The sequence below is a fragment of the Callospermophilus lateralis genome, chromosome 11 (assembly GCF_048772815.1).
Source record: "Callospermophilus lateralis isolate mCalLat2 chromosome 11, mCalLat2.hap1, whole genome shotgun sequence".
Lineage (NCBI taxonomy): Eukaryota > Metazoa > Chordata > Mammalia > Rodentia > Sciuridae > Callospermophilus > Callospermophilus lateralis.
Window position 1 is genome coordinate 45,622,023 of NC_135315.1, and position 27,439 is coordinate 45,649,461.

The window sequence follows — 27,439 nt, forward strand, 5'->3', positions numbered from 1 at the left end:
TATAAAGAAATTAATAATAAAAAGAGCCAGGTGCAGTGGCACACACGTGTAATCGCAGCGGCTTAGGAGGCTGAGGCAGGAGAATCACAAAAAGTGAGGAACTAAGCAACTCAGACTCAGCAAAAGTGAGGCACTAAGCAACTCAGTGAGACCCTGTCTCTAAATAAAATACATAATAGGGCTGGGGATGTGGCTCAGTGGTGGAGTGCCCCTGAGTTCATTTTCAGATGAAGGAAGGAAGGCAAAACCCAATTTAGAAATGGGCAGGAGGAGTGGAGGTGTATGTAGTTCAGTGGTAGAGCACTTGCTCACATGTGTGAGGCCCTGGGTTTAATCCTAGACAAAAACAAAGGAGGGGGAGGCAGAAAATCCGAACAAGCAAATCTAAAATACAAATAATCACATGAAAAGGTGCCTAATATCACTGGCCATCAGGGAAATCAAAACCACAGTGATTACAACCACTATGGAAAACAGTATGAAGATTTCCATATGACCACATGATCCAGGTATACCATTCTTCAGTATTTATCCTGAAAAATTAAAGTCATCGTACTGCAGTGATACATGCATACTCATATTTACAACACCACACTTCACAATAGCCAAACTATGGAATCAGCCTAGATGTCCATCAATGGATGAACAAACAAAAAATTGTATATATAAAGAATGAAGATGGTTTTTTTTTTGTACCAGGATTGAGTTGCTAAGTTGTTGAGGCTGGCTTTGAATTCAAGATCCTTCTGCCTCAGCCTCCCAAGCAGCTAGGATGACAGGCACCCCACCGTGCCTGGGCAAAATGAAGTTATTTTCAGCCATAAAGAAATCTGAGGGGCTTGGGTTGTAGCTCGATGGTGGACCGTGTGCCTAAATGCGTGAGGCACTGGGTTTGATCCTCAGCACCACATAAAAATAAAGGTATTGTGTCCATCTACAGCTTAAAATATTTTTTTAAAAACCCTGAAATTGGGCCTGGGGATGTGGCTCAGCGGTAGAGCTCTCACTCTTATGTGCAGAGCCCTTGGATCGATCCTCAGCCCCACGTAAAAATAAATAAATGAAACAGAGGTATTGTGTCCATCTACAACTAAAAAAAAAAACCAAAAACCTGAAATTATGACATTTGTAGGAAAATGGCTGGAACTAAAGACCATCAAGTTAAGTAAAGTAAATCAAAGAAAGTTAAGAGTCATGTTTTTTTCTCATTATGTGGAAGCTAGACAGGAAAAAGGAAAATAAGTGAGGGTGAATCTCCCAAAAATCAAAGGCAGAACAACAGAGGAAAGGGATCAAGGTGGGTAGGATATGGGGCGGGTAGTGCTGGGGAGTGCTATTGGCCAAATTATATTGCTATATTGTGTGCGTGTATGAATATGTATGAATATTCCCATCAGTATGTACAACACTAATGTACTGATAAAAAATGTGAAGGAAAAAAACCCACAATGATACCATTTCACATCCACCAGGATAGCTATAATCAAAATGACAGTTAATAAAAAGTGTTGATAAGGATGTGGAAAACTGGAACCCTCATGCTGCTGATGGGAATATAAAGTGATATAGTTACTTTGGAAAATAGGCCAGCAGTTCCTTAAACAATTAAACAGAGTTATCATAGAACCTAGCAATTCTACTCCTGGGATTATGACCAAAATAAATGAAAATCTATAACCAGAAATATTTTTACATTAATATACTTTTTTTTTTTAACATTAACACTTAACACTATTCATAAGAGAAAAAAAAAGACATTTGGTTCTGGTACTAAAAATGCTTGACTTCTTCATCTGGATATGGGTTTTACAGTCCATAGTTAAGACATGGACACTTTTTTTGGTGTTGTGGATCAAGCCAAGGGTATCACACATAGTGGACAATCTATACCTTTAGGCCCTCATGTGCACTTTTTGAATAAATGTAGTAACTCATCAAGTTAAAAAAAATGTAGTTATTTTCATTCATATAATTTATCTGCATTGAAGACTAAAGTCTAAATTTCTCTGTGTGTGTGTGTGTGTGTGTGTGTGTGTATATACACACCAGGGATTAAACCCAGAGGCACTTAACCACTGAGCCACATTCCCAGTCCTTTTCTGTATTTTATTAGAGACAGAGTCTAAATTGCTGAGGCTGGCTTTGATTACTTTTAATTTTAGCCATGCACCTGGCTAAAATTTAAATTTCTTAAATAACACTTTATGGGCTGGGGATGTGGCTCAAGCGGTAGCGCGCTCGCCTGGCATGTGTGCGGCCCGGGTTCGATCCTTAGCACCACATACAACCAAAGATTTGTGTCTGCCGAAAACTAAAGATAAATAAATAAATTGAAAAAAAAAAGACTGACCTTGCTTACATTCCTGGAATGTACATTCAAAATTTACATTAAAAAAAAAAAAAAACACTTTATGTTCTAATCTGGAATGTTGGTATTGCTAATAAAATTATGTTCAACTTCTCTATTCTCTAAAAAAAATTTAATCCATCTACATTTGTTAAGAGTCATTTATATGGTACTTTTAGGGTATCTGTGTCATTCTCTTTTTTGTTTTGTTTTGTTTTTTTGAAGAGAGAGAGAGAAAGAGAGAGAGAGACAGAAAGAGAGAGAGAGAGAGAGAAAATTTATTTTAATATTTATTTTTTAGTTTTCGGCAGACACAACATCTTTGTTTGTGCTGAGGATCGAACCCGGGCCATACGCATGCCAGGCGAGGGTGCTACTTACTGCTTGAGCAACATCCCCAGCCCATATCTGAGTAATTCTAAAAACAATTTATTCTCTCAAAAGTTTTAAGCATACATACCCCTGATTTCCTCTGATTAATACTAGTCATTCTTCATTATTAACACAAAGGTTTCACTAGATAATAAAGACTCAGGTTAGCTGGGCCTAGTGGCACACGCCTATAATCCCAGAAACTCAGGAGGCTGAGGCAGGAGGATTGCGAGTTCAAAGCCAGCCTCAGCAAAGTGAAGCACTAAGCAACTCAGTAAGATCCTGCCCTAAATAAAATATAAAATAGAGCTGGGGATGAGGCTCAATGGTCAAGTGCCCCTGAGTTCAATCCCCAGTACAAAAAAAAAAAACCACACAGGTTAAATCAGTAATATGTTATATCATGGAAAATTTTTTGTTTGTTTTTGTTTTGCAATGCTAGGGACTGATTCCAGGATCCTACACATGCTAGGCCAGTGTTCTACCAATGAGCTACATCCCCAACCCTAGCACTGAGTTTTTAATGTGTTAGTTCTTTGTACTCCATACATGTCTTTCAATATTTATAAGCAAATATATTTTTCACCTGAAGTTAGAAAGACAAAATAGGCCATTTAGTTACTATTAAATGACAGGTAACAAAAATAATAATTTCTTCCCTTCAACAAGCTTAGTCCAGGAGTAAACTATGATCTAAGATGGTCCAAGTGGAAAAAAAATCAAAAGTTCAATGGTGGGGAAAGAAAAAAGCTCTACCCTCAGCAATCCCATAAATATGACTTGACCATGATAAACCAACCCAAGAACAAAACAGCCAAGGATCAGAGAAACCTGGAAAAACAGAGCCTCAGCCTGGTGATTCTGTGAATTCCTTGATCAAACTGTTCCTGAAGACCAAACTATTGTTGTGTTTTTCTGATATATAAGCCAAATAAACTTTCTTTAGTTAAGTCCATCTGAATTGGGTTTTTAAGTATTTCAAACCAAAAGCATCCTAATTGATATAATTTATAAATAAAAAACTGCTCTCATCTCTGTAAACAAGGCAAATTTAATTAAACATTCAACTACTTTAAAGCAAAAGACATTTTACCTTGGCTTCCAATTGGTTAGCAAAAAAGGGGGGGTTGCACATACAAAAATCATAGATTATTTCAGATTTTTCTTTAAGAGCATCCATCAGGAGTGTCTTTTGCGGCACTTTTACCACTAGGAGAAAAAATAAGAACTGTTAGCTAATATTAACGTGGTGGTGGTTTTAAGATATGTGAACAAATTCTTTGACACTACTCCCTTCAAGAGGTAGAATTCAATTACCCTTTGGAATATGACAGAAGTGACCAGCTAAGTCATAGAGCAGCATGGCTTCTTCCTTGCTGTTGGTCTTGAATTCTGCTCTAGGAGAGGCCTACCTGGCATACTGTAAGGACACTCTAGAAGCACGTAGAAATCCAGGCGGCAATGAAGTAAGGTTTCCCTCCAATTGCCATGTGAGTGAACCATTATCAAAGTATTCTGTCCCAATCTTTCAAGTGACAGGTATAGCCAACAACTTGAAAGTAACCTCATTAAAGACAGTGATTCAGAACCATCCAATTAAGACACACCCAAATTCCTAACCAACAGAAACGATGAGATAATGTTTATTGTTTGGAGTAATATGCTACATAGCAACAGACTGAAGCAAATGTATTAACAATATTATTATTTCTATTTTCAATATTTTAAATAGTACTCAAAAAAGCTTTATTTCTTTCTTAAAGAGATATAGTAAAACAACTTTAGTGAAAAAAATTAACAGCATTTTCATCTACACAATGGGCACAAAAATAAAATGTACAGATCACAAAGGAATTTGACTACAGCTAGCATAGTTCCATGTACTAAAATTTAAAAGACAGTATAGTTTAATCAACAATAGTTTCTTTCCTTTTAAAATCTTGGTAACTATGTTACTTCACAGATAGTCAATTCTCATTATTCAAAATAGTTATATTCTATGAAGTTGCCATGTATACTGAATCACTAATGTTAGGGGAAATAAAGGGTTAATCAGGTTTCTGCAAGCCTCTTGTCACATTTTCATTAACTGATAGATACGCAACCTTGCTTTATGTGTGTTTCAGTTTAAACATACCTCATTTAATATACATTGCTCACTGATTAACAATGAACTTATGGCAGCAACACTGTAACTCTTGTCTGAATGAAGCTTATCTAAGGCACTTATTTTCTCAGTAAAAAACCTCAAAGCCTTCTTGCACTTTAGAAAGAGAAGACATCGCTTCACACTGTATTTAAGAGTCACTTGAAATAGCAAAATCACCAAAAAAAGCACAAAAATGTGGTATTATATAGACCACAAACATAAGACTTGTTCACAGTATTAGAACTGAGATAAGAAGGCAGAGCACTGCCTGCTTCAGTTATACATGAAAATGTACACACTGGGTGACTGAAATGTTTTGTTACTCTGCACCTGGCTGTGAATGACCACAAAAGCACCTTGAGTATTTATCTGGGTTTAAAAACAAATTTTAGCTATTAGCAAACCAATTTAAAGTTTATATGGAGAGAAAAACCACTCAAACAAACCAATACAATACTAAAAGAACAAAGCCAAGAAGCTGTTATTACCTGACTTTAAGACTTATTGTAAAGCTATGGTAAAAAAAGATAGCCAGAAATGGTACAGCAATTCAGGAGGATAAGGCAGGACAATCACAAGTTAGAAGTCAGCCTATGGAACTTAATGAGATCCTGTTTCAAAATTTAAAAAAAAAAAAGGGCTCAGGCTGTGGCTCAGTGGTAGAGCGCTCATCTGGCACGTTTAAGGTACTGGGTTCGATCCTTAGCACCATAGAAAAATAAAGTCATGTGTCCACCTACAACTAAAAAAAAAAAAAAAAAAAAATTAAAAAAGAAAAAATTTAAGGAAACAAAAAAGAAAGCTACAGGGCTGGGGATATAGCTCAGTTGTTAGAGTGCTTCCCTTGCATGCACAAGGCCCTGAGTTCAATACCCAGCACCACAAAAAAAAAAAAAAAAAAAAAAGAAGAAGAAAGCTACAAAACACAAGACAGCATGGCACTGATGAAAGAATAGATCAATGGAACAGAACAGAGAATTCTGGATTCTAGATCTATTTCTGAATAGACCCACCACAATAATGCAGTCAAGGGCCTGGGGCTTTAGCTCAGTGGTTGAGCACGTGCCCCACATGCGTAAGGCACTGGATTTGATCCTCAGCACCACATTAAAAAAATAAATAAAATAAAATATAATGTGTCCATCTACAACTAAAAAAAAAATGCAGTCAACTGATTTTTGACAAAGGAACAAAAGCAATACAATGAAGCTTCTTTTCAACAAATATAACTGTAATGACTAGTACATTTTTTCCACATGAGATGATGAACTTAAGATGCAAAAAATCCTTAATAAAATATTAGCAAATCATATTCAACAGCATGTTAAGAAGATTGTACAACAAGACCAAGTTGGTCTTATCCCAGGGTTGCAAGGTGGCTTAACATATGCAAATCAATAAATGCAATTCACCTCAAATAGAATTAAGGGAAAAACTTATATAGGCATCTGAATAGACGCAAAGAAAGCCTTCCACAAAATTCAGCACCCCATTCATTATAAAAACAATGAAGAAACCAGGGATAGAAGGAACTGACCTCAAAATTGTAAAGGCTATCTACAACAAACCCAAAGCCATACGGAACGGGGGAAAAACAAAAAGCATTTCCTTAAAAATCTGGAACAACATAAGGATAGTCACTCTTACCAATCTTGTTCAATATAGTTCTTGAAACTATAGTTCTTGAAAGTATATAGCCAGAGCAATCAGGCAAGAGAAGAAAATTAAAGGAATACAAATAGGAAAAGAAGAAGTCAAATTATCTGTTTGCTTATGACAAGATCCTATATCTAGAAGACCCAAAAAAAAACACCAGAAAACTTTTAGAGGTGATTAAAAAAAAAAAAAAATTCAGCAAAGTAACAAATCATAAAATCAACATACAAAAATCAACAGTTTGGGGGATGGGGTTATGGCTCAGTGGTACAGTGCTCGCCTAGCACACGTGGGCACTGGGTTTGATCCTCAGCACCACAAAAAAAAATAAAATAAAGGAATTGTGTCCACCTACAACTAAAAAATATATTTTAAAAAAAATCAATAGTTTTAGGGCTGGGGTTGTAGCTCAGTGCTACAGTGCTTGCCTAGCATGTGTGAGGCACTGGGTTCGATTCTCAGCACTGCATATAAATAAATGAATAAAATAAAGGTCCATCAACATCTAAAAAAAAAAAATCACTAACTTTAAAAAAAATCAGTAGTTTTCTTATACACAAATAATGAATCTGCTGAGAAAGAAATCAGGAAAATAATGTCATTAAAAATAGCCTCAAAATAGTCTGGAACCATAGCTCAGTGGTAGAGACCTTGCCTAGCATGCACGAGGCACTAGGTTCAATTCTCAACACCACTATAAATAAATAAATAAATAGGGGCTGGGGTTGTGGCTCAGTGGTAGAGCACTTGCCTAGCACGTATGAGGCCCTGGCTGCTCAGCACCACATTAAAAAAAGAATAAACAAATAAAGTATTAAAAATAAACAAATGAATAAATATATGTTCATTGACAATTAAAAAACAAAATCCTCAAAAATAAATAAATGAAATAAATCTAACTAAGGAAGTGAAAAAAATTCTACTATGAAAACCAGAGAACACTGCCAGGCACAGTGGTACATGCCTGTAATTCAAGGGGTTCGGGACGCTAAGACAGGAGGATGGTAAGTTCAAAGCCAGCGTCATCAATGACAGCAAGGCAATAAGTAAGTCAATGAAACCCTGTCTCTAAGTAAAAAAATATATATATAAAATAGGGCTGAGGATGTGGCTTAGTGGTCGAGTGCTCCTGAGTTCAAACCCTGGTACTGGGGCAGAGTGGGGGGGAACCACAAGAAAGAAACTGAAGACACAAGAAGATGGAAAGACCTCCCATGTTCAGGGATAGGCAGAATTATTATTGTTAAAATGGTCATACTACCAAAAATGAGATACAGATTCAACACAATCCCCATCAGAAGACCAATTCTTTACAGAATTATACAAAACAGTTCTAAAATTCATATAGAAGAATAAAAGCCCCTGAACAGCCAAAGCAATCCTGAGCAAGAACAGTGATGCAAGAGGAATCACAACACCCAATTTCAAATTACACTACAGAGTTATAGTAAAAAAAAAACTGCATGGTACTGGCATAAAAAAAGATATTGTAGCCAGGCTCAGTGGTGCACGCCTATAATCCCAGCAGCCTGGGAGGCTGAGATAGGAAGCTTTCAAGTTCAAAGCCAGCCTCAGCACAGAAAGGAACCAAACAACTCAATGAGACCCTGTCTCTAAATAAAATATTAAAAAGGACTGGGGATGTGGCTCAGTACTTAAGCACACCTGGATTCAATCCCTGGTGCCAGAAAAAGAAAAAACAAACAAACGAAAATTCCAACAAATAGGAGCAGGAAACGATAATCTTTTTTTTTTAATATCTTTATTATATTTACTTATTTTTATGTGGTGCTGAGGATCAAACCCAGTGTCTCACATGTGTGAGGCAAGCACTCTGCCACTAACCACAACCCAAGCCCCATGGAAATGATATCTTAATAAGACCCCTAAGACTCAGAAAATAATCTAAAGAACTAATAAATAGGATGGCATCAAATTAAAAAACTCCTGCACAGCAAAGAAAGCAAGCAGGAATGTGAAGAAAGAACCTACAGAATGGGAAAACAATCTTTGCTAACTACTCTTCTGACAGAGGATTAATATTCAGAATATGTAAGGAACTCAAAAAACTTAACATCACAAAAACAACCTGATTAATAAATGAACTGAATAGACACTCCTCAAAAGAAATACAAATAGCCAACAAACATGAAAAATTTCAACATGATTAACAATTAGGGAAATGTGAATCAAAACTACACCGAGATTTCATGTCACTCCAGTTAGAATGGCAGTCATCAAGAACACAAACAATAATAAATGCTGGAGAGGATGTGGAGAAAAAGGAACACTTTGGGCAGAACTATAAATTAGTACAACAACCATGAAAATTGATATCAAGGTTCCTCAAAAGATTAGAAATGGAACCACCATATTACCCAGCTATACCACTTCTCAGTACTTAGCCTAAAGAATTAAAGTCAGCATACTATAGCAATATAGGAATATCCTTGTTGTTTATTTGTTTGGGTACTGGGGATTGAATTCAGGGGCACTCAACCACTGAGTCACATCCCCAGCCCTATTTTGTATTTTATTTAGAGACAGGGTCTCACTAGGTTGCTTAGCACCTCACATTGGATGAGACTGGATTTGAAATAACAATCCTCCTGCCTCAGCCTCCTGAGCTGCTGGGATTACAGGCATGTGTCACCATGCCCGGCTGATTACCCATGTTAATAGCAGCACAATTCACAATAGCCAAACTACAGAACCAGTCTAGGGATCTATGCATGGAAAAATAGATTTTTAAAATGTAGTATATATACACAATGGAATTTTGTTCATCCACAAAGACTGAAATTATGTCATTTGCAGGAAAATGGGTGGAACTTGAGAATATTATATTGTCCAGCACAGTGGCACATGCCTGTAATCCCAGCTACTTGAGAGGCTGAGGCAGGTGGATCACAAGTCAAGGCCAGCTTCAGCAACACAGCAAGGCCTAAACAACTTAGTGATACTCTGCCTCAAAAAGGGCTGGGGACAGGGCTAGGTAGCTATAGCTCAGTGGTAAAGTGCTTGCCTAGCATGTTGTGAGGCACTGAGTTCAATTCTCAGCACAGCATGTTAAAAAAATAAAGGTCCATCAACAAGCATTTAAAAAAAAAAAAAAAAAAAAAAGGTGGGAGGGTGACCTGAGGACCTAGCTCAGTGGCAAGAAGAACCACCCCTGAGTTTAAAAAAAAAAAGTTATGGGCCTGGGTTGTGGCTCAGTGGTAAAGCCCTTGCATGGCACAGGTGAGGCCCTGGGTTTAATCCTCAGCACCACATAAAAAATAAATGAATAATAAAATTAAGGTTGAATTCTTTAAAAAGAAAAAATTAAAAACATTATGCAATTATGCAACTAAGGGTGAACGTACAAACCTTAGGGAAAAACAAACAACAAAAAAAAAACTAGAAGATAGAAATAAGATAGAAAATGGTTGAAAATGTCAAGTAAAGGTATTTCAGATAGAAAATACAAAAAGCTAAGACAACTATTAGATACAGACATTCAAGATAGAAAAAGGTAGAAGAGAGAAGTTTAAAGTCAAATATTGAATAAAATAGAAGAACAAGGAGATTATTAGTAATTTTTTTTCAAAAAGCCCATCAACTTTAATTTCTGGTGGTGCAGAAATTAGAAATCACAGATGAGAGTGTTAAAATTTACAGACAAGAGCCAATTTAGAAAACGTTAAACTAGGAGGAAATTGGTTTAAAACCACATCAAAAAATTAAAAGGAATAAAATAATTCTAAAAACTAAGGCAGAATGCTTTTGAAAGACTTAAATTTAAAAGGATCTTTAAAGGGTATATATCCCCCAAAGATAAACTTAAAATTACCCTTTTTACTCTAAACTTTTTAAATTTGGATTCATCAGGACTTAGTGCTGCGGAAAGGCATATGTATCCAAAAAATGTACATAAGCCTAAGGTACTTTGGAAGGATATTCTAACAGGACAATGGAAAGGTCCTGACCCAGTGATTGTCTGGAGTCGGGGTTCTGTTTGTGTGTTTCCACAGGGAGAACAGCAACCGATTTGGATTCCAGAGAGATTAACCAAAGCAATTTCTACAGACCAAAAAGAAGATGATTTGACTCAAATCCATAACAGCTGATATCTAGAGCTTCAGCTTGGCTATTCTTACATCTGCAACAGTGATTAACCAGGGTGCTTTTTTTCAATATCTATTTTATTATTGCCTTTTCCCACATCATAAAGTTCTATTTTATTTTTTGAACTCATACAAACTTAGGTTAATGTTTTTTTGATCAGTTTTACTTTTTGACTGTGGAGTTTTTAAACATTGCAATGGAAATTTCACCTAGGTAAAGCTACAAGGCCTTTACTATTGTCTTATGTGTTGTATGTTATGTGTGCACACTTCTGTTTTGTGTTGTATGTCTGTATGTGCATATGTCCATATTTCATATATGAGGAGCACTCATGAAAAAATGGATCCGAATTATTTTTTTTAATCACGTGATTTAAATGGTTTGATTCAAATTAGGTAAACAGCTGTTAAGGATTGTTTTTAAAGGAGGTTAACAGATCTGTTTGTTTACTTTCACCTTTACTTTTCATTATATTTAATAATTCTGTTCAGGATAATGTCTCTTTAGCATCATTGCCAGAATTCCTATCTCCATCCCAGTGCCGGTGAAGACAAAGATAAAACAAAAAACTACAGCTTCTATGATAGCTATCACTGTATAAACTGATGCATCAATGTATATAACTCAACAAGTAATGCTCAATCAAGGACTCGATTTACTTTGGGAGGAAATGGACATATTGATAGATTCCTCCGCTTTGAACTGCTTGCAGAACTTGCCTGGACTATGTATCACTTGTATGCATTGTGAACTATCGTTTGGTGCAGCGAATTGTGGTAGTGCTGGTATATCTTTGCTGATGGTGTCACCAGTGATGCAATTTTTCCAAAGGAGCCGTCAATTGGCTTGGTGTCGTGGCATTTCTGTATCCTCCTCCCTTCTGCTAGTGATGGTCTAAAATTTGGGGGCCAACAGAGGTGAGGCAAAGAACCTCACCCCCCCACTGGCACCAAGGCCAAATTTGGGGGTCAACAGAGGTGAGGCAAGAACCTCACCCCCCCACTGGTGCATAGGCCTATCCACAAGTATGGCTGTATGCTGGACTGGTAGTCAGTGACGGGTATGATCCAATTGCAGTGGTATCAACCTAAGACAGGAGGCTGATGCCTAGAGGTCAGTTTTTCCCATGATGGGTAAGAACCATATGTTGAATTGGACAACCTACCAGGCACGGTTCTTAAGCCACGTTGCTTGTTGTTTAATTAATCAGAAGGGGGGAGATGCTGAGAGCCATTGCCAAGTAGGAATGACGCATGGCAATTTCTTTGTCAGCCTATCCAATGTTGCTTAGAGGAAGGACTCTCTATATTGGACCCAGGTCATTTGCAGTGACATTGCACGTAAGGTGACCTTGCTCAAGGACCAGGGTGGATCCAGGTTTAGGGTGTATCCTGCTGGGATTAGGGCGTATCCTGCTGCCTCAGGCAGCGCCCACTCCTTGAGTTCCGTTGAGTTCTCGCAGGATTCAGAGAGTATTTGGGATTCAGAGCCTGGTGGAGTACGTGGATTTGGCCCAGAACTTGGATTTCCCCCAGAACGTGTGTAGAGTGTCGGTGTGAGTTCGGGAATAAAGAATTGCTGTTTGAATCTACAAGGCTGTGAGTGGCTCGTGATTTTGTGCCCAGCCAGACTGCGGCACAATTATGTTAAGCAAAATAAACCAAACTCAGAAAGTCAGGGGTGGCATGTTTTCTCTCATATGTGGAAGCTAGAGAGGAAAAGGAAAAGAAAATCAAAGGGAAGTCAGCAGAGAAGAGGAAAGGGACCAGGGAAAGGGAGGAAGAGAATGAAAGGGAAATAACAGGAAATAATATTGACTAAATTATATTGTTATATTGTGTGCATATGCAAATATGTAACAATAAATCCCACCATTATGTGCAACTATGATGCACCAATAAAAAAACATGGGAGAGTTGGGCATGGTGGCGCACACCTGTAATCCCAGCAGCTCAGGAGATTGAGGCAGGAGGATAGAAAGTTCAAAGCCAGCCTCAGCAAAATTGAGGCACTAAGCAACTGAGTAAGTCCATGTCTCTAAATAAAATACAAAATAGGGCTGGGATGTGGCTCAGTGGTTGAGTGCCCCAAGTTCAATCCCCAGCCCTTACACACACACACACACACACAAAAAAAAAAAAAAAAAAAAAACACAAACCCACGGGGGTTAAAAATCTGTGAAAAAAGAAAGTTAAAAAAAAAAAAATCTAGAAATAGACCTTTGACAAAAATTAGTTCAAAACAGATCACAGAACTAAATACAAAAAGCAAAGCAATAAAACTCCTAGAAGATAACATAGGAGAATATCTAGATCATCCTAGAGATGGAGATGATGTTTTAGATAAAACACCAAAGGCATGATTCATAAAGGAAAGAATCAATAAGCTAGACCTCATTAAAATTAAAATTTTTGCTCTATGAAAATTTTTGCTTTTATTCAAGAGAATAAAAAGAGAAGTACCAGGCTACAAGAAAATATTTGCAGAAAATATGTAATAAAGAACTACTATCCAAAATACATGAAGGACTCCGCCAGGTGCAGTAGTGCACCTGTAATCAATCCCAGCTACTTGAGAGGCAGAGACAGGAGAATTACAAGTTTGAGGCCAGGCTCGGCAATTTCAGTCACTAGCACCTCAAGCGTTCCTTTCACTCAATTTTGCTATGAACTTCTCTATAAAATAAAGTATGTTAAAATACAAACCAAAACCACTTAAGGACATAGGCAAATTAAAAAGATTCAAGAAAATCTACTTAAATAAACTGATTTCAGCAAGTAGGAAAATTCAGAGAGAACCCAGAAACAATGTGGATCAACTGTACTTACTTTTTTTTTTTTTTTTTAATTCTGGTGTTAAAACAGCAAACCCAATTACAATGTGTCATTTTTTTTTAATTATCAAAGTCTGTATATTAAAGCCAAAGATAACAAGACATGTTAACTTAGGTTAATAAACAAAGCCTGAAGGGGAATTTATTCTGTTAAGCTAACCTTTTATGAGATCAGATAAGTTATTCTGTTCCACATTTTTCTTTGCGTAGTTGAAACACATATCATCCACTTCTGTAGCAAGGAAATACCAGCCATTTAAGGTTGCTCCAAGTAAGGGATAGATGCAGGATGCCCCAGTACCTAGTAAAATAAAAATTTAGAACACATTCTACACATGAAAGAAATGTGAAAATAACAATGAGAACATCATTCTTTTCTTCTCAGATTTCTCATAGCTTTAACAGTTTAAATCACAAGCTGGGGGGCCAGGGTTGTGACTCAGTGGCAGAGCATTTGCGTAGCATGCATAAGGCACTGAGTTCCATCCCTGGGACCACATTAAAAATAAATAAATAAAATAAAGATATTGTATCCATCTACGAAAGAGAGAGAAAGAAAAATATATATACATATATATACCCATAAATAAAAAACTGGTTCATACTATGCTCCTGGGTTCTCCATTTCATATATGTTAACTCTACTTGTAAGTAGAGTTAGGCTCCATAGAAGACAGAACCCTTGCTGTCCTCCTCATTAGTGTGTTGTATGTAAAATGAAGTTTACACCAATGAAGGTCAAGAAATATAAAATTGACTAAGCAAAAATGGTCCAAATTCAATTTAATTTAATACTTTAAAAAAAGACGTCATTTGGCCATGTGCGGTGGCACACACCTATAATCCCAGCAGTTCAGGAGCTGAGGCAGGAGGAGCATAGGTTCAAGGCCAGCTTCAGCAACTTAGCAAGGCTCTACGCAACTCAGCAAGACCCTGTGTCTAAATAAAATATAAAAAAGAGTTGGAGATGTGGCTCAGTGGGTAGTGAACCTGGGTACGACCAAAAAAAAAGTCATCATTTTAAATCTCACAAACTCAATTTTCTTTTTTTTTTTTTTAAATCCTATCTGTTAAAATATCATAGCAACATCTTAAAACAGATCAATGTACACATCCCATTCTCCAAAAAGCAGAACAAAATATATAGGGTGCAAATTTTTCACAACATCAGACGGTCCAATTCCCCACATTTCCATAAATTGTCACCTGAATGAAATCAAAAGTTTAAAGAAAAAAATTAAACAAACAAAACTAAAGACAACCATTTTTTTAGATGCAGAGACACGGAAAAATATTTCATTTGGATCCAAAACATCAGTCTTAGGCTAGCCCCACCACAAGGAGATATTCACAGATAAATGCTCCAGGCAAAAATTATTCTTTAACCAACTAGGGTTCAGTCCTAAACTGACATGAAGAATCACTAGTCCTGGACTGGTCTATATACTAACCACAAATATTGCCTTAAACCACTGTCTAATCTTGGCCAATTAGATCCTAGAGAGTATATTTGAGAGAAGGAAAGTCAGTGTTTCTCCTGAAGGGCTAACCCAGCAATCAGCCTAAACCAGCCACTTCAGATCTATTTTCCCCTAACCACATCCTGGTTCCATTCTAGTTCCTAGTGATCTGGCAGGAAGCATTAGAGGCTGGAGGAGCTCCTAACCCAGAGGAAACCCAAGGGAGATATTCTGAACATGTTAGGAAAAGACAGGATGATTCATGGCTGCAACATTTTAGCTCTTTGACGGTCATAATGACTGCTGTCCAAGTCTCCTGGGCCTAAGCAGTTTGGGCAAACTACTCCTCAGGGATTTGTTAGATGTGGAGGAGGGAAGGAGGGTCCTCTCAGAACCCACAATTATTTAGCTCTGCTGGCAATTCTGGTGAACCAGAGTCATCTGGAATAAGAAAATGTCAGTAGCCCTTTCAGCTCTGTAATAAAAAAATCCAGATCAGGTTCCAGGCCCTTGACTCTCATACAATTGCCTCTCTCTTCATACTACAATTTCATTTCAAATAAAAGTGTGCTTACCTCCAGGGTAATAAATGTAGGTAAAAGATCTACTTTCTGCCCACCCCCAAAAAAGTTTTGTCTCAATTCTCAAGACCAAAAAAACTTGCATTCTGACATTCTAATGCCCTCAGAAAGACAAATGACATCTTTTAAGTGGGTAATAATCTTTATAATGATAAATATAAATGGAAAGTAATAATCATAGAATTAGAGCAAACTGATGGAGTCTGGGGGAAGAATTTATATAAAACCCTAATTAGATTGACTATGATTTCAGCAAGCATTGCCCCTTGTGAAGAGCTAAAATCCATTAACTTCCTATATCCCCAAGTGCTATTTTAGAGAGTTTGAGGCATAATTAAAATCAAGTTTGTACCAAATAGGCTGTTAAGCTATCAAAGCTTTCTAGAACCATCCACCAGTTCTCTGCCATGAATATAAAAGGGTAAGAACTTTAAGAAAAAATCCCAATGTTTTTACAGTGCTTAAGCTCATATGGAGTGCTCAAATTTTGAATGTGAAAAGAATGATGTATTTATCCAGCAACACTCAATAAATCATTTATTGGACAAATATTATATGCCAGAAACTTTGCTAGCTTTGAAATATTATAATAACCAAAAATTAACATTAGTCAAAAAATTGAAAACAGTACAGTTTTAAACTGAAATAAATGCCATGAAGAAAGAAACAAGGCTTTCTGAAACACTGATTATAACCAAGGAAATTGTGTTAGCCTGGAAGGTCAGAGAAAGCTTTTCTTGAGTTGTCATGTACAGTATTATATAAATAAGAATAAACAGGTAATGATGAGGGAAGTTCCAGGCACAGGAAATAACATACAAAGTTCTGGGGGCTATGGTGCCTTATTAGAAGAATCTAAAAAAAAGATAGAAAACAAAGCAATGTGTGGGGAGAATAGTATACACCTGTAATTCCAGCTACTCAGGAGGCTGAGACAGGAGGATCACAAGTTCAAGGCCAACCTCAGCCACTTAATAAGACCCTGTCTCAAAATAAAAAATAAAAAGGGCTAGGGATATAGCTCAGTAGTAGAGCACCCCTGGGTTCAACCTTAGTACATAAAGGGAGGGGTAGGACAGGGAAAGAACCATATAAGATGGGCTTAGAGAGGCCTTCAGAAGAAGGCAAGGATCATACAAAGGTAAATCTAAAAGGCCAATTTAAAGTTTTGGGTGTTTGCCACAAAAGCATTAATAACCCATTAAAGTGGTGAAAATGCAATCAGATGTGGAGTTATAGATATTTTATGAATGCAGGGCAGAGAACAGAATGGAAGGATAATTGAGTGGATGACAAGATATCAGCTGAGAAGTTATCCTGTAGATAAGGTAAAAGATGATGATAACTTGGATTGGGGATGATAGCAGTGGAGACAGAAGTAGATGATTTAAGAAATATTAAGGGAGCTGGGGATATGGTTCAGTAGTACAGTGCTTGCCTAATATGTGTGAGGCTAGGAAGGAGGAAGGAATGAAGGAAGGAAGGGAGAAAGATTGACTTAAGAAAGCCAGAGGGCTGGGGATATAAGCTCAGTTGGTAGAGTGCTTGCCTTGCATGAACAAGTCCCTGGGTTCAGGCTCTAGCAGCACAAAAAAAAAAAAAAAAAAAAAAACTGAGGCAGGAGGAACACTTAAGTCCAGGAATTTGAAATAAGCCTGGGCAACACAGTAAGACCCAGTCCCCTGACAAACAAAAGAATCAACAGGAAATAGTGAAGAATATTCTCAGTAAGAATGAGAAATATCAAGGATGACAGAGTGGATTGTGGTAGATTCACTGAAATACTGGGACTAGTAAGAAACACTATGTTTTGGTCTTGGACATAGCAAGTCTGGCACATTTTTCAGATATCCAAGTTTCTTAGGTGTATGAGATCAGAGGTCAAGGAAAAGCAATCCATGGGGCTGGGGCTATAGCTCAGTGGTAGAGTGCTTGCCTAGCAAGTTTGAGGCCCTGGGTTCAATCCTTAGCACTATATTTAGTAAATAGAATAAAGGTGTTGTGGGGAAAAGGAAAAGAAAAAACAATCCAAATTGAAAGAATATATAGGGCTGGGGATGTGGCTCAAGCGGTAGCGCGCTCGCTTGGCATGCGTGCGGCCCGGGTTCGATCCTCAGCACCACATACAAAGATGTTGTGTCCGCCAAATACTAAAAAATAAATATTAAAACTCTCTCTCTCTCTCCCTCTTTCTTTAAAAAAAAAAAAAGAAAGAATATATAAATATGGGACTTATTTGCATGGAGGTAGTAAAGTCACAGACATGAGTGAAATTGCTAGGATAGGGTGCTGAATGAGAAAAGGCTAAAGACTGGGCCTTAAGTAAGGATTATCAGTATCAAACAGTCAGAACAGGAAGGTAAGCCTGAAAAGTGAAAGAAGAGGGAGTAGAAATGAATAAGGAAAACCAGAGGAGACTGTTGCCATGGAAGCAAATGGAGAACAGTGCGTGAAAGAAAGGAGAAGGAAAAAAAATGCTGTTGAAAAGGTCATGTAAGATGAAGACTCAAAGAGTTCACTGAAAATGCAAGCAAATGTCAAAGTTACACATTTACTACCATCGACACATTGTGAACATTAACTATACTATATCTAGAAACAGACACAGAGCTGTTAATTCAATCTTTCCTATAAAGAATTAGTTAAGGACAAAGGATTAAAAGAAAAAAATTAAAACCCTATCAAATAAAAACAATGAGTAAAACAAACCATTAAGAAATAAAGATGCCCTGGGTTTGTGGCTCAGCAATAGAGCACTTGCCTAGCATGCATGAGGCCCTGGGTTCGATCCTTAGACCACATAAAAATGAATAAGTAAAATAAAGGTATTGTGTCCAACTACAAAAAAAAAAAAAATTAAAAAAAAAAAAAAAAGAAGAAATTCAGGGGCTGGGGTTGTGGCTCAATGGTAGAGCACTGGCATAGCATATGCAAGGGCCTGGGTTCGAGTCTCAGAACCACATAAAAATAAATAAATAAAATATTTCAAAAGAAAGAAAGAAAGAGAGAGAAAAAGACATCTTTATTTATAAGAACATCTTACATGAACTCAACTTTTTCCTGACTTTAATCTTGGATTAAATACCCTCTCTACAAATAATCACCCAAAAGATTCCCAAAAGTATTCAGGCCCACATAATCTTTTATTAACTGGCCATTGCCATAAAACCTCAGTATGATGATGTCTATACTAACACCAATTGATTCAGAGTAAAGATAAGGCCCAACAGTCATGGAAATCAATGTGGAAATCTGCAAAGCTAAGACAAGAGCCTCACTTTCATCCTGTACCCCCTCTTTTACCACCTTGCTCCCTGTTTGGAGCCGAAAACCCCTTCTCAGGAGAAATCTACGGCAGAAAAGCCCAAGTATAGTGGATAAGAACAGTAATTAAACTAGGCCAGCTTCTTTCACACAACAAATACTCAGTAGTTTATTAAGAATTTGGCCTTAAAAAACTTTTGAAACTTACGTTTAGCCACAAAAGAATTTAAAACTATATACCTATGTCGATTCCTCTTCGGAGAGTACTTTTGTCAGAGTCCTGATGACCAATCAGATCTTCCACCCAATGAATATAATTGAGTCTCAAAGGAACTGTGGGAATTAGTCTCTCCAGGGGAATATCAATAGAAAGTCCAAAATCTTCCTTTAGGAGAGTACAAGTCAGAGCTCTGACTGCTTCAGGGTCTTTAAAATTAACACTGTGGGGTGAAGAAAAAGAAAGAAAACTCATTACTAAGATTCACTATAATGTACAAGCTCTATGGCCACCAGGCATTACCAAAGACCCATCTAAATTTCATAAAAAACTCACACACAAATAGGTGTCTACAGCTTCCAGCACAGTGGCATACATACCTGGGTGTTTAACACCCTCACAGCATATGAAATGGCTGGGGATATGTATGTAAATCATAAAATAATAAATCACCAAAAATAATGCACATCAAGCACAGAGATTTTATGCCTCTGTTCTCATTCCTCACTGCCCCCTTACTTAGCTATGTGACTTCGGACAAGTTATTTACCTCCATGAGACTGTTTCCTCAACTGTAAAATGAGGGTAGAAGTACCTGTACTACAGTGCTGCTGTGTATTATCAGTGAAAAGTACTTAGCATAATGCCTGGTACATAGTAACTATATTACAAACGCTAGTTATATTTTACTATTATCATTAACATCGTTTGACAGCAGTATTCTTTGAAAATCATACTTTAAAATGCAAAGAAAGGCAGGATGACACATGCCTGTACTTCCAGGTATTCTGGAAACTAAGACAGGAAGATCACAAGTTCAAGGACAGACTAAGCAACTTAACAGGACAGTCTTTTTTTTTTTTTAAAGAGAGAGAGAGAGAGAGAGAATTTTTTAATATTTTGTTTGTTTTGTTTTCGGCGGACATAACATCTTTATTTGTATGTGGTGCTGAGGATCGAACCTGGGCTGCACGCATGCCAGGCAAGCGCGCTACCGCTTCAGCCACATCTCCAGCCCAAGCAGGACAGTCTTAAAATGAAAAAACCAGGGGCAGTAGTGCACACCTGTAATCTCAGCAACCTGGGAGACTGAGGCAGAATTGCAAGTTCCAGGCCAGCCTCAAAATCTCAGCGAGACCCTATCTGAAAATGAAAAATAAAAAGGTCTAGGGATGTAGTTCCATGGTAAAGTGCCTCTGGGTTCAATCCCCAACATCAGCGGTAGAGTGCTTGCCTGGCATGAGCAGTCAATTTTTTTTTTTGGGGGGGGGGCAGTACACTGATTTACATACATATCCCCAGCCATTTCTATATTTCACTTTGAGGCAGGATTTCAGCAAACCTCCTGCCTCAGCCTCTATAGCAGGAAGGATTACAGGCATGTGCCACCATGCCTGACTTTCATGGCCAGCTCAATGACTATGCTTTTTGCAGTACTATGCCAGATGACACAAATGACCATTTCAAAGAATATAGCCACATCCACTTCAAGGTAATTAATTAACATCAAGTGGGTTTGCCAGCCCAGTTTGCCAGATCTCTATTACATTTAAACAAAACCAGCAATCTTTATTTTCATACAAAATTTCTTCTATTCTTAAAATCTATATGGTCAGTAAATAATAACTAAATGTTGTACAACTCACAGGCTGACAGGTTGGACCCTCTATTGTAAACAGTAGAAATGTAAAAAAAGTGGGTATATTTGGTTACTCTGTAGGTTTTGTTTCTTAGTATTGAGGATTGAGCCCAGGGGCACCTTACTACTGTGTGACATCCCCAATACTTTTTATTTTTAATTTTGAGACAGGGTCTTGCTAAGTTACTGAGAAACTTATTAAGTTGCCTACACTGACCTTGAACTTGTGATCTTCCTGCCTCAGCCTCCAGCTTCCAGCCTCCCAAATTCCTGGGATTACGGGCATGCACCACCAAGCTTGGCTGACTTCTTAATTTTCATTCTTTTATTTAAGTACTAGGGATTGAACCCAGGGCCTTGCACATGATAGGCAAGCACTTTACCACTGAGCTATATTCCCAGCTTACTCCATACTTTTAAAGGTGAAGTATAAAAATGCTTCCCTCTCTTTATTGCTACTTAATATACCTGAGTTATATAGAGTAGGTTAGAATTTTTAAGAAGTTATGATAGCTGGCATGCATTCCATTCTTCATTCAACAGACATTTTTATCAGTTGCAATAAGCAAGCACAGTCTGGTAAAGGACAGCTTTGCATCCAATACACATGTAAAACTCTGTGATAAATACTGTAAAAAATAGGTAGAAGGTGCTATGAGACCCAGTTAATGAATTAATCTGTCTTAAGAAGGTCAGGCAAGGTTTCCCTGCAGAGATAGATAGCTGGGAGTAGAAAAAAAAATAACACAGGAAAGAAAATGGGGCAAGGGAACATAACATTCTATGCCTAAAATGCATATGGCAAAGCAAGTGCACACAGTTCAAGATGATGCTGGAGAGGAAGATAGAGGCCAAATTCCTAGTGCCTTATAATTAGAACGAACATTACAATTTATCCCCCAATCCAGAACTTTTATAAAAGTGAGAGTGCCCCTGGATTCAATCTCCAGTGCCAAGTAGGGGGAAACAAAAATTTAAAGAAAGCCTTGAGGAATTCTTTAGCAGCAATACGTACAGTCATTATAGAGAAAGCTCCACAAGGAGACCAAAGGAGGCCACAGTGATAACAAGGAAAGCAAGAGCAATATGGTACCAGAGAAGACGAAGAGGAGGGTGTCCATGAAGGAGAACAGTAGAAGGAGCATAACCTCTTGCTCAAAAGTCAACTGAGGGGCTGGAGTTGTGGTTCAATGGTAGGGTGCTTGCCTAGCATGTGTGAGGCAGAGTTCAATTCTCAGCACCACATATAAAATAAAGGTCCATTGACAACAGAAGAAAGAAGAAAGAAGAAAGAAGGAGGAGGAGGAGGGAGGAGGAAGGAGGGAGGAGGAGGAGGAGGAAAAAACTACTATTAAAAATAAATAAAGGCATGATGTCCATCTACAACTACAAAAACAGATAAATAAATAAAGGCACTGGGTCCAACTACAACTAAAAAAAAAAAAAAAATAGAAATCACACTCCTAGTACAAAAAAAAAAAAAAGGAGAAAAGAGAGAGAGAGAAGAAACCACCCAGAATGAGCTACAAATTAAAAGATTATGGTGGGGAAAAAGACAATAAAAACAAATAATTCCTTTTTTGAGGGGAGGGGATGCAGTATCAGGGATTGAACCCAGGGGCATTTAACCATGAAGTCATCCCCAGTCCTTTTTATTTTGAGACAGGGTCTCACTAAATTACTGTAGTTGGCTTGACCTCATGATCCTCTTGCATCAGCCTCCCCAGTCTCTGAGATTACAAGTGTTATGGTTTGGATGTGAGGTGTCCCCCAAAAGCTCAAGTGTGAGACAATGCAAGACGGTTCAAAGGAGAAATGACTGGATTTTAAGAATCTTAACCCAATCAGTGATTTAATCTTGATGGGGATTGAGTGGTAACTAAGTGGTAAGGTATAGCTGGAGGAGGTAGGAATTGGGGCGTGGCTTTGGGTATATATTTTTATCTAGCCAATGGATTCTCTCCTTCTTCTCCTTCTCTTCCTCCTCCTCCTCTTCTTCTTCTTTTTTTTTTTTTGTAGTTATAGATGGAGAGAATATGCATACCTTTATTTTATTTGTTTATTTTTATGTGGTGCTGAGGATTGAACCCAGTGCCTCACACATATAAGGCAACCACTCTGCCACTGAGCCACAACCCCAGCCCTACTTTTTTTAATAGTTCCTCCTCCTCATCCTCCTCCTTTTTTTTTTTTTTTTTTTTTTTTTTTGTCAATGGACCTTTATTTTTATATACGGTGATGAAAATCAAACCCAGTGCCTCTCACATACTAGGCAAGCATGCTGCCACTGAGTTTCAGCCCCCGCCCTCTCTCTGCTTCTTCATCACCATGATATGAGCTGCTTCCCTCCACCACCTTCTCCCACCATGATGTTCAGCCTCATCTCAGGCCCTGAGAAATGGAGCCAGCCTTCTATGGACTAAGACCTCTGAAATTGTGAGCCCTCAAATACACTTTTCCCCACTCTATAGTTGTTTTCTGGTCAGATCCTTTAGCTACAGCAGCAAAAAAGCTGTCTAAAACAACAAGTAAGTGCCACCACACCCGGCATACATATAATTCTTTTAAGAAGTTGGATTGTAAAGGAAAAAAGAAAGATGGAATAGTAGTAGTAGATTAATGGAGAGGCTTTATTAATTTTTTTAATGAAAGACTTAGATATGTTTAAAAGTCAAGAAAAAGTCACAAAAGACCACATACTATGACCCTGACTCAAAATAAAAATCCCCATTACCACAAAAAAGAACACACACACATACATTCACACACACCAATAAATATATGTGTCCTTAAATATATGCAACTTCAAGTTTTTAAAATGAAGGAAAAAAAGAATTGAAAATAAGATCTGTCACGAGCCACACATGGGTTGCACGTGGGTCACCACACATGGATGCCTAGTGGATAGAAACATTTGGTGTCTGGGAATGACCAGTGAATATAATTTATGGTCAATTGACCAGGGACAGTGTGAATTTCTATCCCTCTCTGCAGTGGTCCACATAGCAGCTGAGATGGGTGTGACTCTCCAAGATGTCAATCAACCTGCTGACTACAAGACATCAGGAAGCAAGACTCCGTCCTGAAACCTTATCCCTGACTTTGTTGTACCCCCTTAAATAAACCAAGGGAGCCATCTTTTCTGTCTAGTTCCAGAGCCTATATGGACTAGATCTATCAGGTGTTCCGCGTTTGTAAATATGCTTCTGAATATTTGCGTTTTGTTATTCACTAATTATTTAAGACTCTAAATTTTAGGGTGGCTTACATTCTCCTGGGCAAGAAGAACCCCCCAATGAGATGCTGGCCATCACCCCCCACCCTTAAGGATCTCTAAGATACATTTATATAAGATACATTACATACCTATGTTCGTTGCAAAAAATTGTCAAGAGGTGAAAGCAATCTAAATGTCCATCAGAAAATTTAAAAATTGTATATATAGCTAGGCACTGTAGCACAAACCTGTAATCCCAGGGACTAAAGAGGCTGAGGTAGGAGAATTACAATTTTGAGGTCAATCTTGGCAACATAGTGAGACCCTAGGTCAATTTAAAAAGGCGGGTTTGGGGGCAGGGACTAGGCGTATAGCTCAGAGGTTGAAGCATCCCTTAGTTCAATCCATAGTACCGCAAAAAGAAAAAGAAAATGTATATACATACAATGGAATATTTATACTATTCAGTCTTTAAAAAGAAAATCCTATCATATGCTATAACATGGATGAATATTGAGGACATCACTCTGAAATAAGTCAGTCACAAATACTTCATGATCCCATTTATATGAGTAGTCTAAAGTAGTCAAATTCTTAAAAACATACTGGGGAGGCCAAGGCAGGATGATCACCAAGTTTCAAGTCAGCCTGGGCAACTTAGCAAAACCCTATCCCAAAATAAAAATTTGAAAAGGCCTGGGGTGTAACTCTGTGACAGAGCCAGTATATATGAGACCCTGGGTTCAAACCAAGGCACCACACACTCAAAAAAAGAGGAAAACAGATTCTTGGTTCCAGAGTACTTGTTTTCTATGACGGAGGGCCAATTCTGTTGACAACCAAATCAAGATTTTCCAACAGTGATAGCAATCACCAAAAGACAGTACTGCAGCTTGAGCATTCCATCACACAGCTTCATGAGACATTCAGGGCAAGAGAAACAGCAATACAATTATGTTTTCACTGAAGCTTCAAACAGTTGTTGTTTATATAAACAACCCTTGTTTTCAAAAAATATTTATACTATTCACTGATGAACATAATTTATTAATGAAGAACTATACCCTAATCATCAAAATACACAAGACATCAATTGAAAACTGATAAAGAGCTGATTCTTAAGACTATGTTAGCAAAATGTTCTTACTTTACTTCTAAAAAAATATATACATTAATCCTAGGGTCAGACTTTGAAGGACAAAGTCTAGTCATCCAACTTCACTATTTAAATATCTAGGACACATTAACACCCTGAGACACTAAAAATCCTGAACATAGGCAAGATCTTTTTTTAATTCTCATTTCCAAGATCACAGGGAGGCCTAGGAACTAAAATTAGATATCATGTGGAAATCAGTAATTTATTCATTCCATCAGTCTTTGTTATTTGTTTAACACAACCAGCTTCACAAAACAGCCTATTGTCAACACACTCAAGTCCGGTTTCCCCAGGACTCCTTCCCTGCAGATGAACACAGTATTACATTATAAATGGCTTTTGAAATGACACCTTTTTTACCCCAATACCGAGGACTGACCCAAGGGTGCTTTACTACTGAGTTACGTCCCAAATGTTTTTAAATTCTGAGACAGGGTCTTGCTAATTTTTCCAGGCTGGCCTGGACCTTGCCTCAGCCTCTCAAGGGCTGAAATTACAGGCTTGTACCACCACGCCCAGAGGAAGGATACATTTCTATACATGGATGAAACAACCACCATTCTAATACTGTAGACACTGAACCTGATCTAATAACAACAAAGGCCAAAGTCCCAACTCTACTTCGGATATTGCTTTCTAGTTATTGCATCATCACTGAGGTGCTAAAAATGGTAGTTACCCAAGCACCAATAATGGGTCTTTGGTTTAGACAAATCAGATTAATGTCACACCATCTTCAAACTCAACTAATGGAATTCAAGTAAAATGCAGGCTGTCCCTATGAAGCTGTTATTATGAAAAACCACAAACTAAAACCTAACTGCAGAGTCTGATATGATCAGAACAAAGCAATGACAGGTGCAGGGAAGAAAAAAAAACGAGATATCACATGACCAATATTCATCACCTTAATTATACCAAGGTTAAAAACAATGAGAATCATTAAGCAAGTGCCTACAATGTGCTATACATGCATTACTGCTAACCTTATGACAACCATTTAATCTACATCCTTTCATACTTTTTTTAGTATAACTAAGAAAATTATCTGAAATCTCACAGCACACTCAAGACTGGTACTTGGGATGGCTGACATAGAAGTACCTCCACTATCTACAACACCCACTATTCCCTTAAGAGAGTGCTTAAGAGCTGAGCAAAGAAATGTCACTCCAACCCACCTCAGATCTCAGATTTTATCTTGTATTCCTTTCCCATAATTAGCTTGAGTTTACATTTTGGTGATTCATCTTTCATACATTTCACAGAGCTAAATAAAAAGCCATTATAAAAATGAGGAACAGGGGCTGGGGTTCTGGCTCAGCTGTAGAGTGCTTGCCTAGCACATGCAAGGCCCTGGGTTCGATCCTCAGCACCACATAAAAATAAATAAATAAAGGTATTGAGTTCAACTACAACTAAAAATATATATATATATATATGGAACATTCTATCAATGCAAAGATAACAACTCCAACCTTAAATGAGCAGGAAGACAGATGATGTCTAAGAACAGCTAGGTCATTTACACCAAAGAGCATTTTCTCTCCTATAGTCATCATAGGTCTGTTCTACCATGTTGAAGTCTAATATTCCCATGCCCTAGGCATATAATACATTTGTGTGTTCTTTTCCCTGGATGGATGGAAGGATGGATGGATAGATAGAGAGATAGATGCTGGACGAGTAGCATAGGCAGATAGATAGATAGATAGATAGATAGATAGATAGATAGATAGATGGATGCATGCTTGCTTGCTGGGCACAGTAGCACAAGTCTATAATCCCAGCTACTGGGAACCTGAAGCAGGAGGATCACAAGTTCAAAGCCAGCCTCAGCAACTTAACAAGGTCCTAAGTGACATAGAAGACTTCTCTCATAATGAAAAATTAAAAAGGGCTGGGGATGTGACTCAGTGGGGAGGCACTCCTGGGTACCAAAGTCCCCAGTACCAAACAAACAAACAAAAAAAAGGGCTGGGGTGTAGCTCAGTGGTGGAAAAACCATCCATACAATGTATTTGTAAACCCCGTATCTGATTAAGAGTTAATTTCCTAAATATATAAGGAAATCCTAAAACTCAAAAAGAAAATAACTACTTATTTGATTTTTAAAAAATATTTTTTAGTTGTAGATAGACACAATACCTTTATTTTGTTTATTTTTTATATGGTGCTGAGAATCAAACCCAGTACCCCACATCTGCTAAAGTACTCCACCACTGAGCTACAACCCCAGCCCAAATAACTTGATTTTTAAATGGCTAAAGAACTTGAATAAACATTTCTCCAAACACATACAAATCTGACCAACATACTTGAAAGGATACTCAAAGTTACTACTCATCAGCGAAATGTAATTCAAAACCAAAACAAGATATTACCTCACACCTGTCAGGATGGCTATTATCAAAAAAATTAAGGACAACAAGTGTTGG

At 37.7% G+C, this 27,439-nt stretch overlaps 1 protein-coding gene across 1 annotated transcript in view; it reads right to left on the bottom strand.

The window, feature by feature from the left end:
• Mettl16 (methyltransferase 16, RNA N6-adenosine) overlaps window positions 1-27,439 on the bottom strand; it is an 84,768-nt gene that overhangs the window by 44,528 nt on the left and 12,801 nt on the right. Inside the window, exons 3-5 of the mRNA XM_076871685.1 lie at window positions 19,010-19,209; window positions 13,625-13,765; window positions 3,813-3,928 (exon numbers count right to left, since the gene is read on the bottom strand). Coding sequence (XP_076727800.1) covers window positions 3,813-3,928; window positions 13,625-13,765; window positions 19,010-19,209 — 457 coding nt within the window. The remainder of the gene's footprint in view (window positions 1-3,812; window positions 3,929-13,624; window positions 13,766-19,009; window positions 19,210-27,439) is intronic.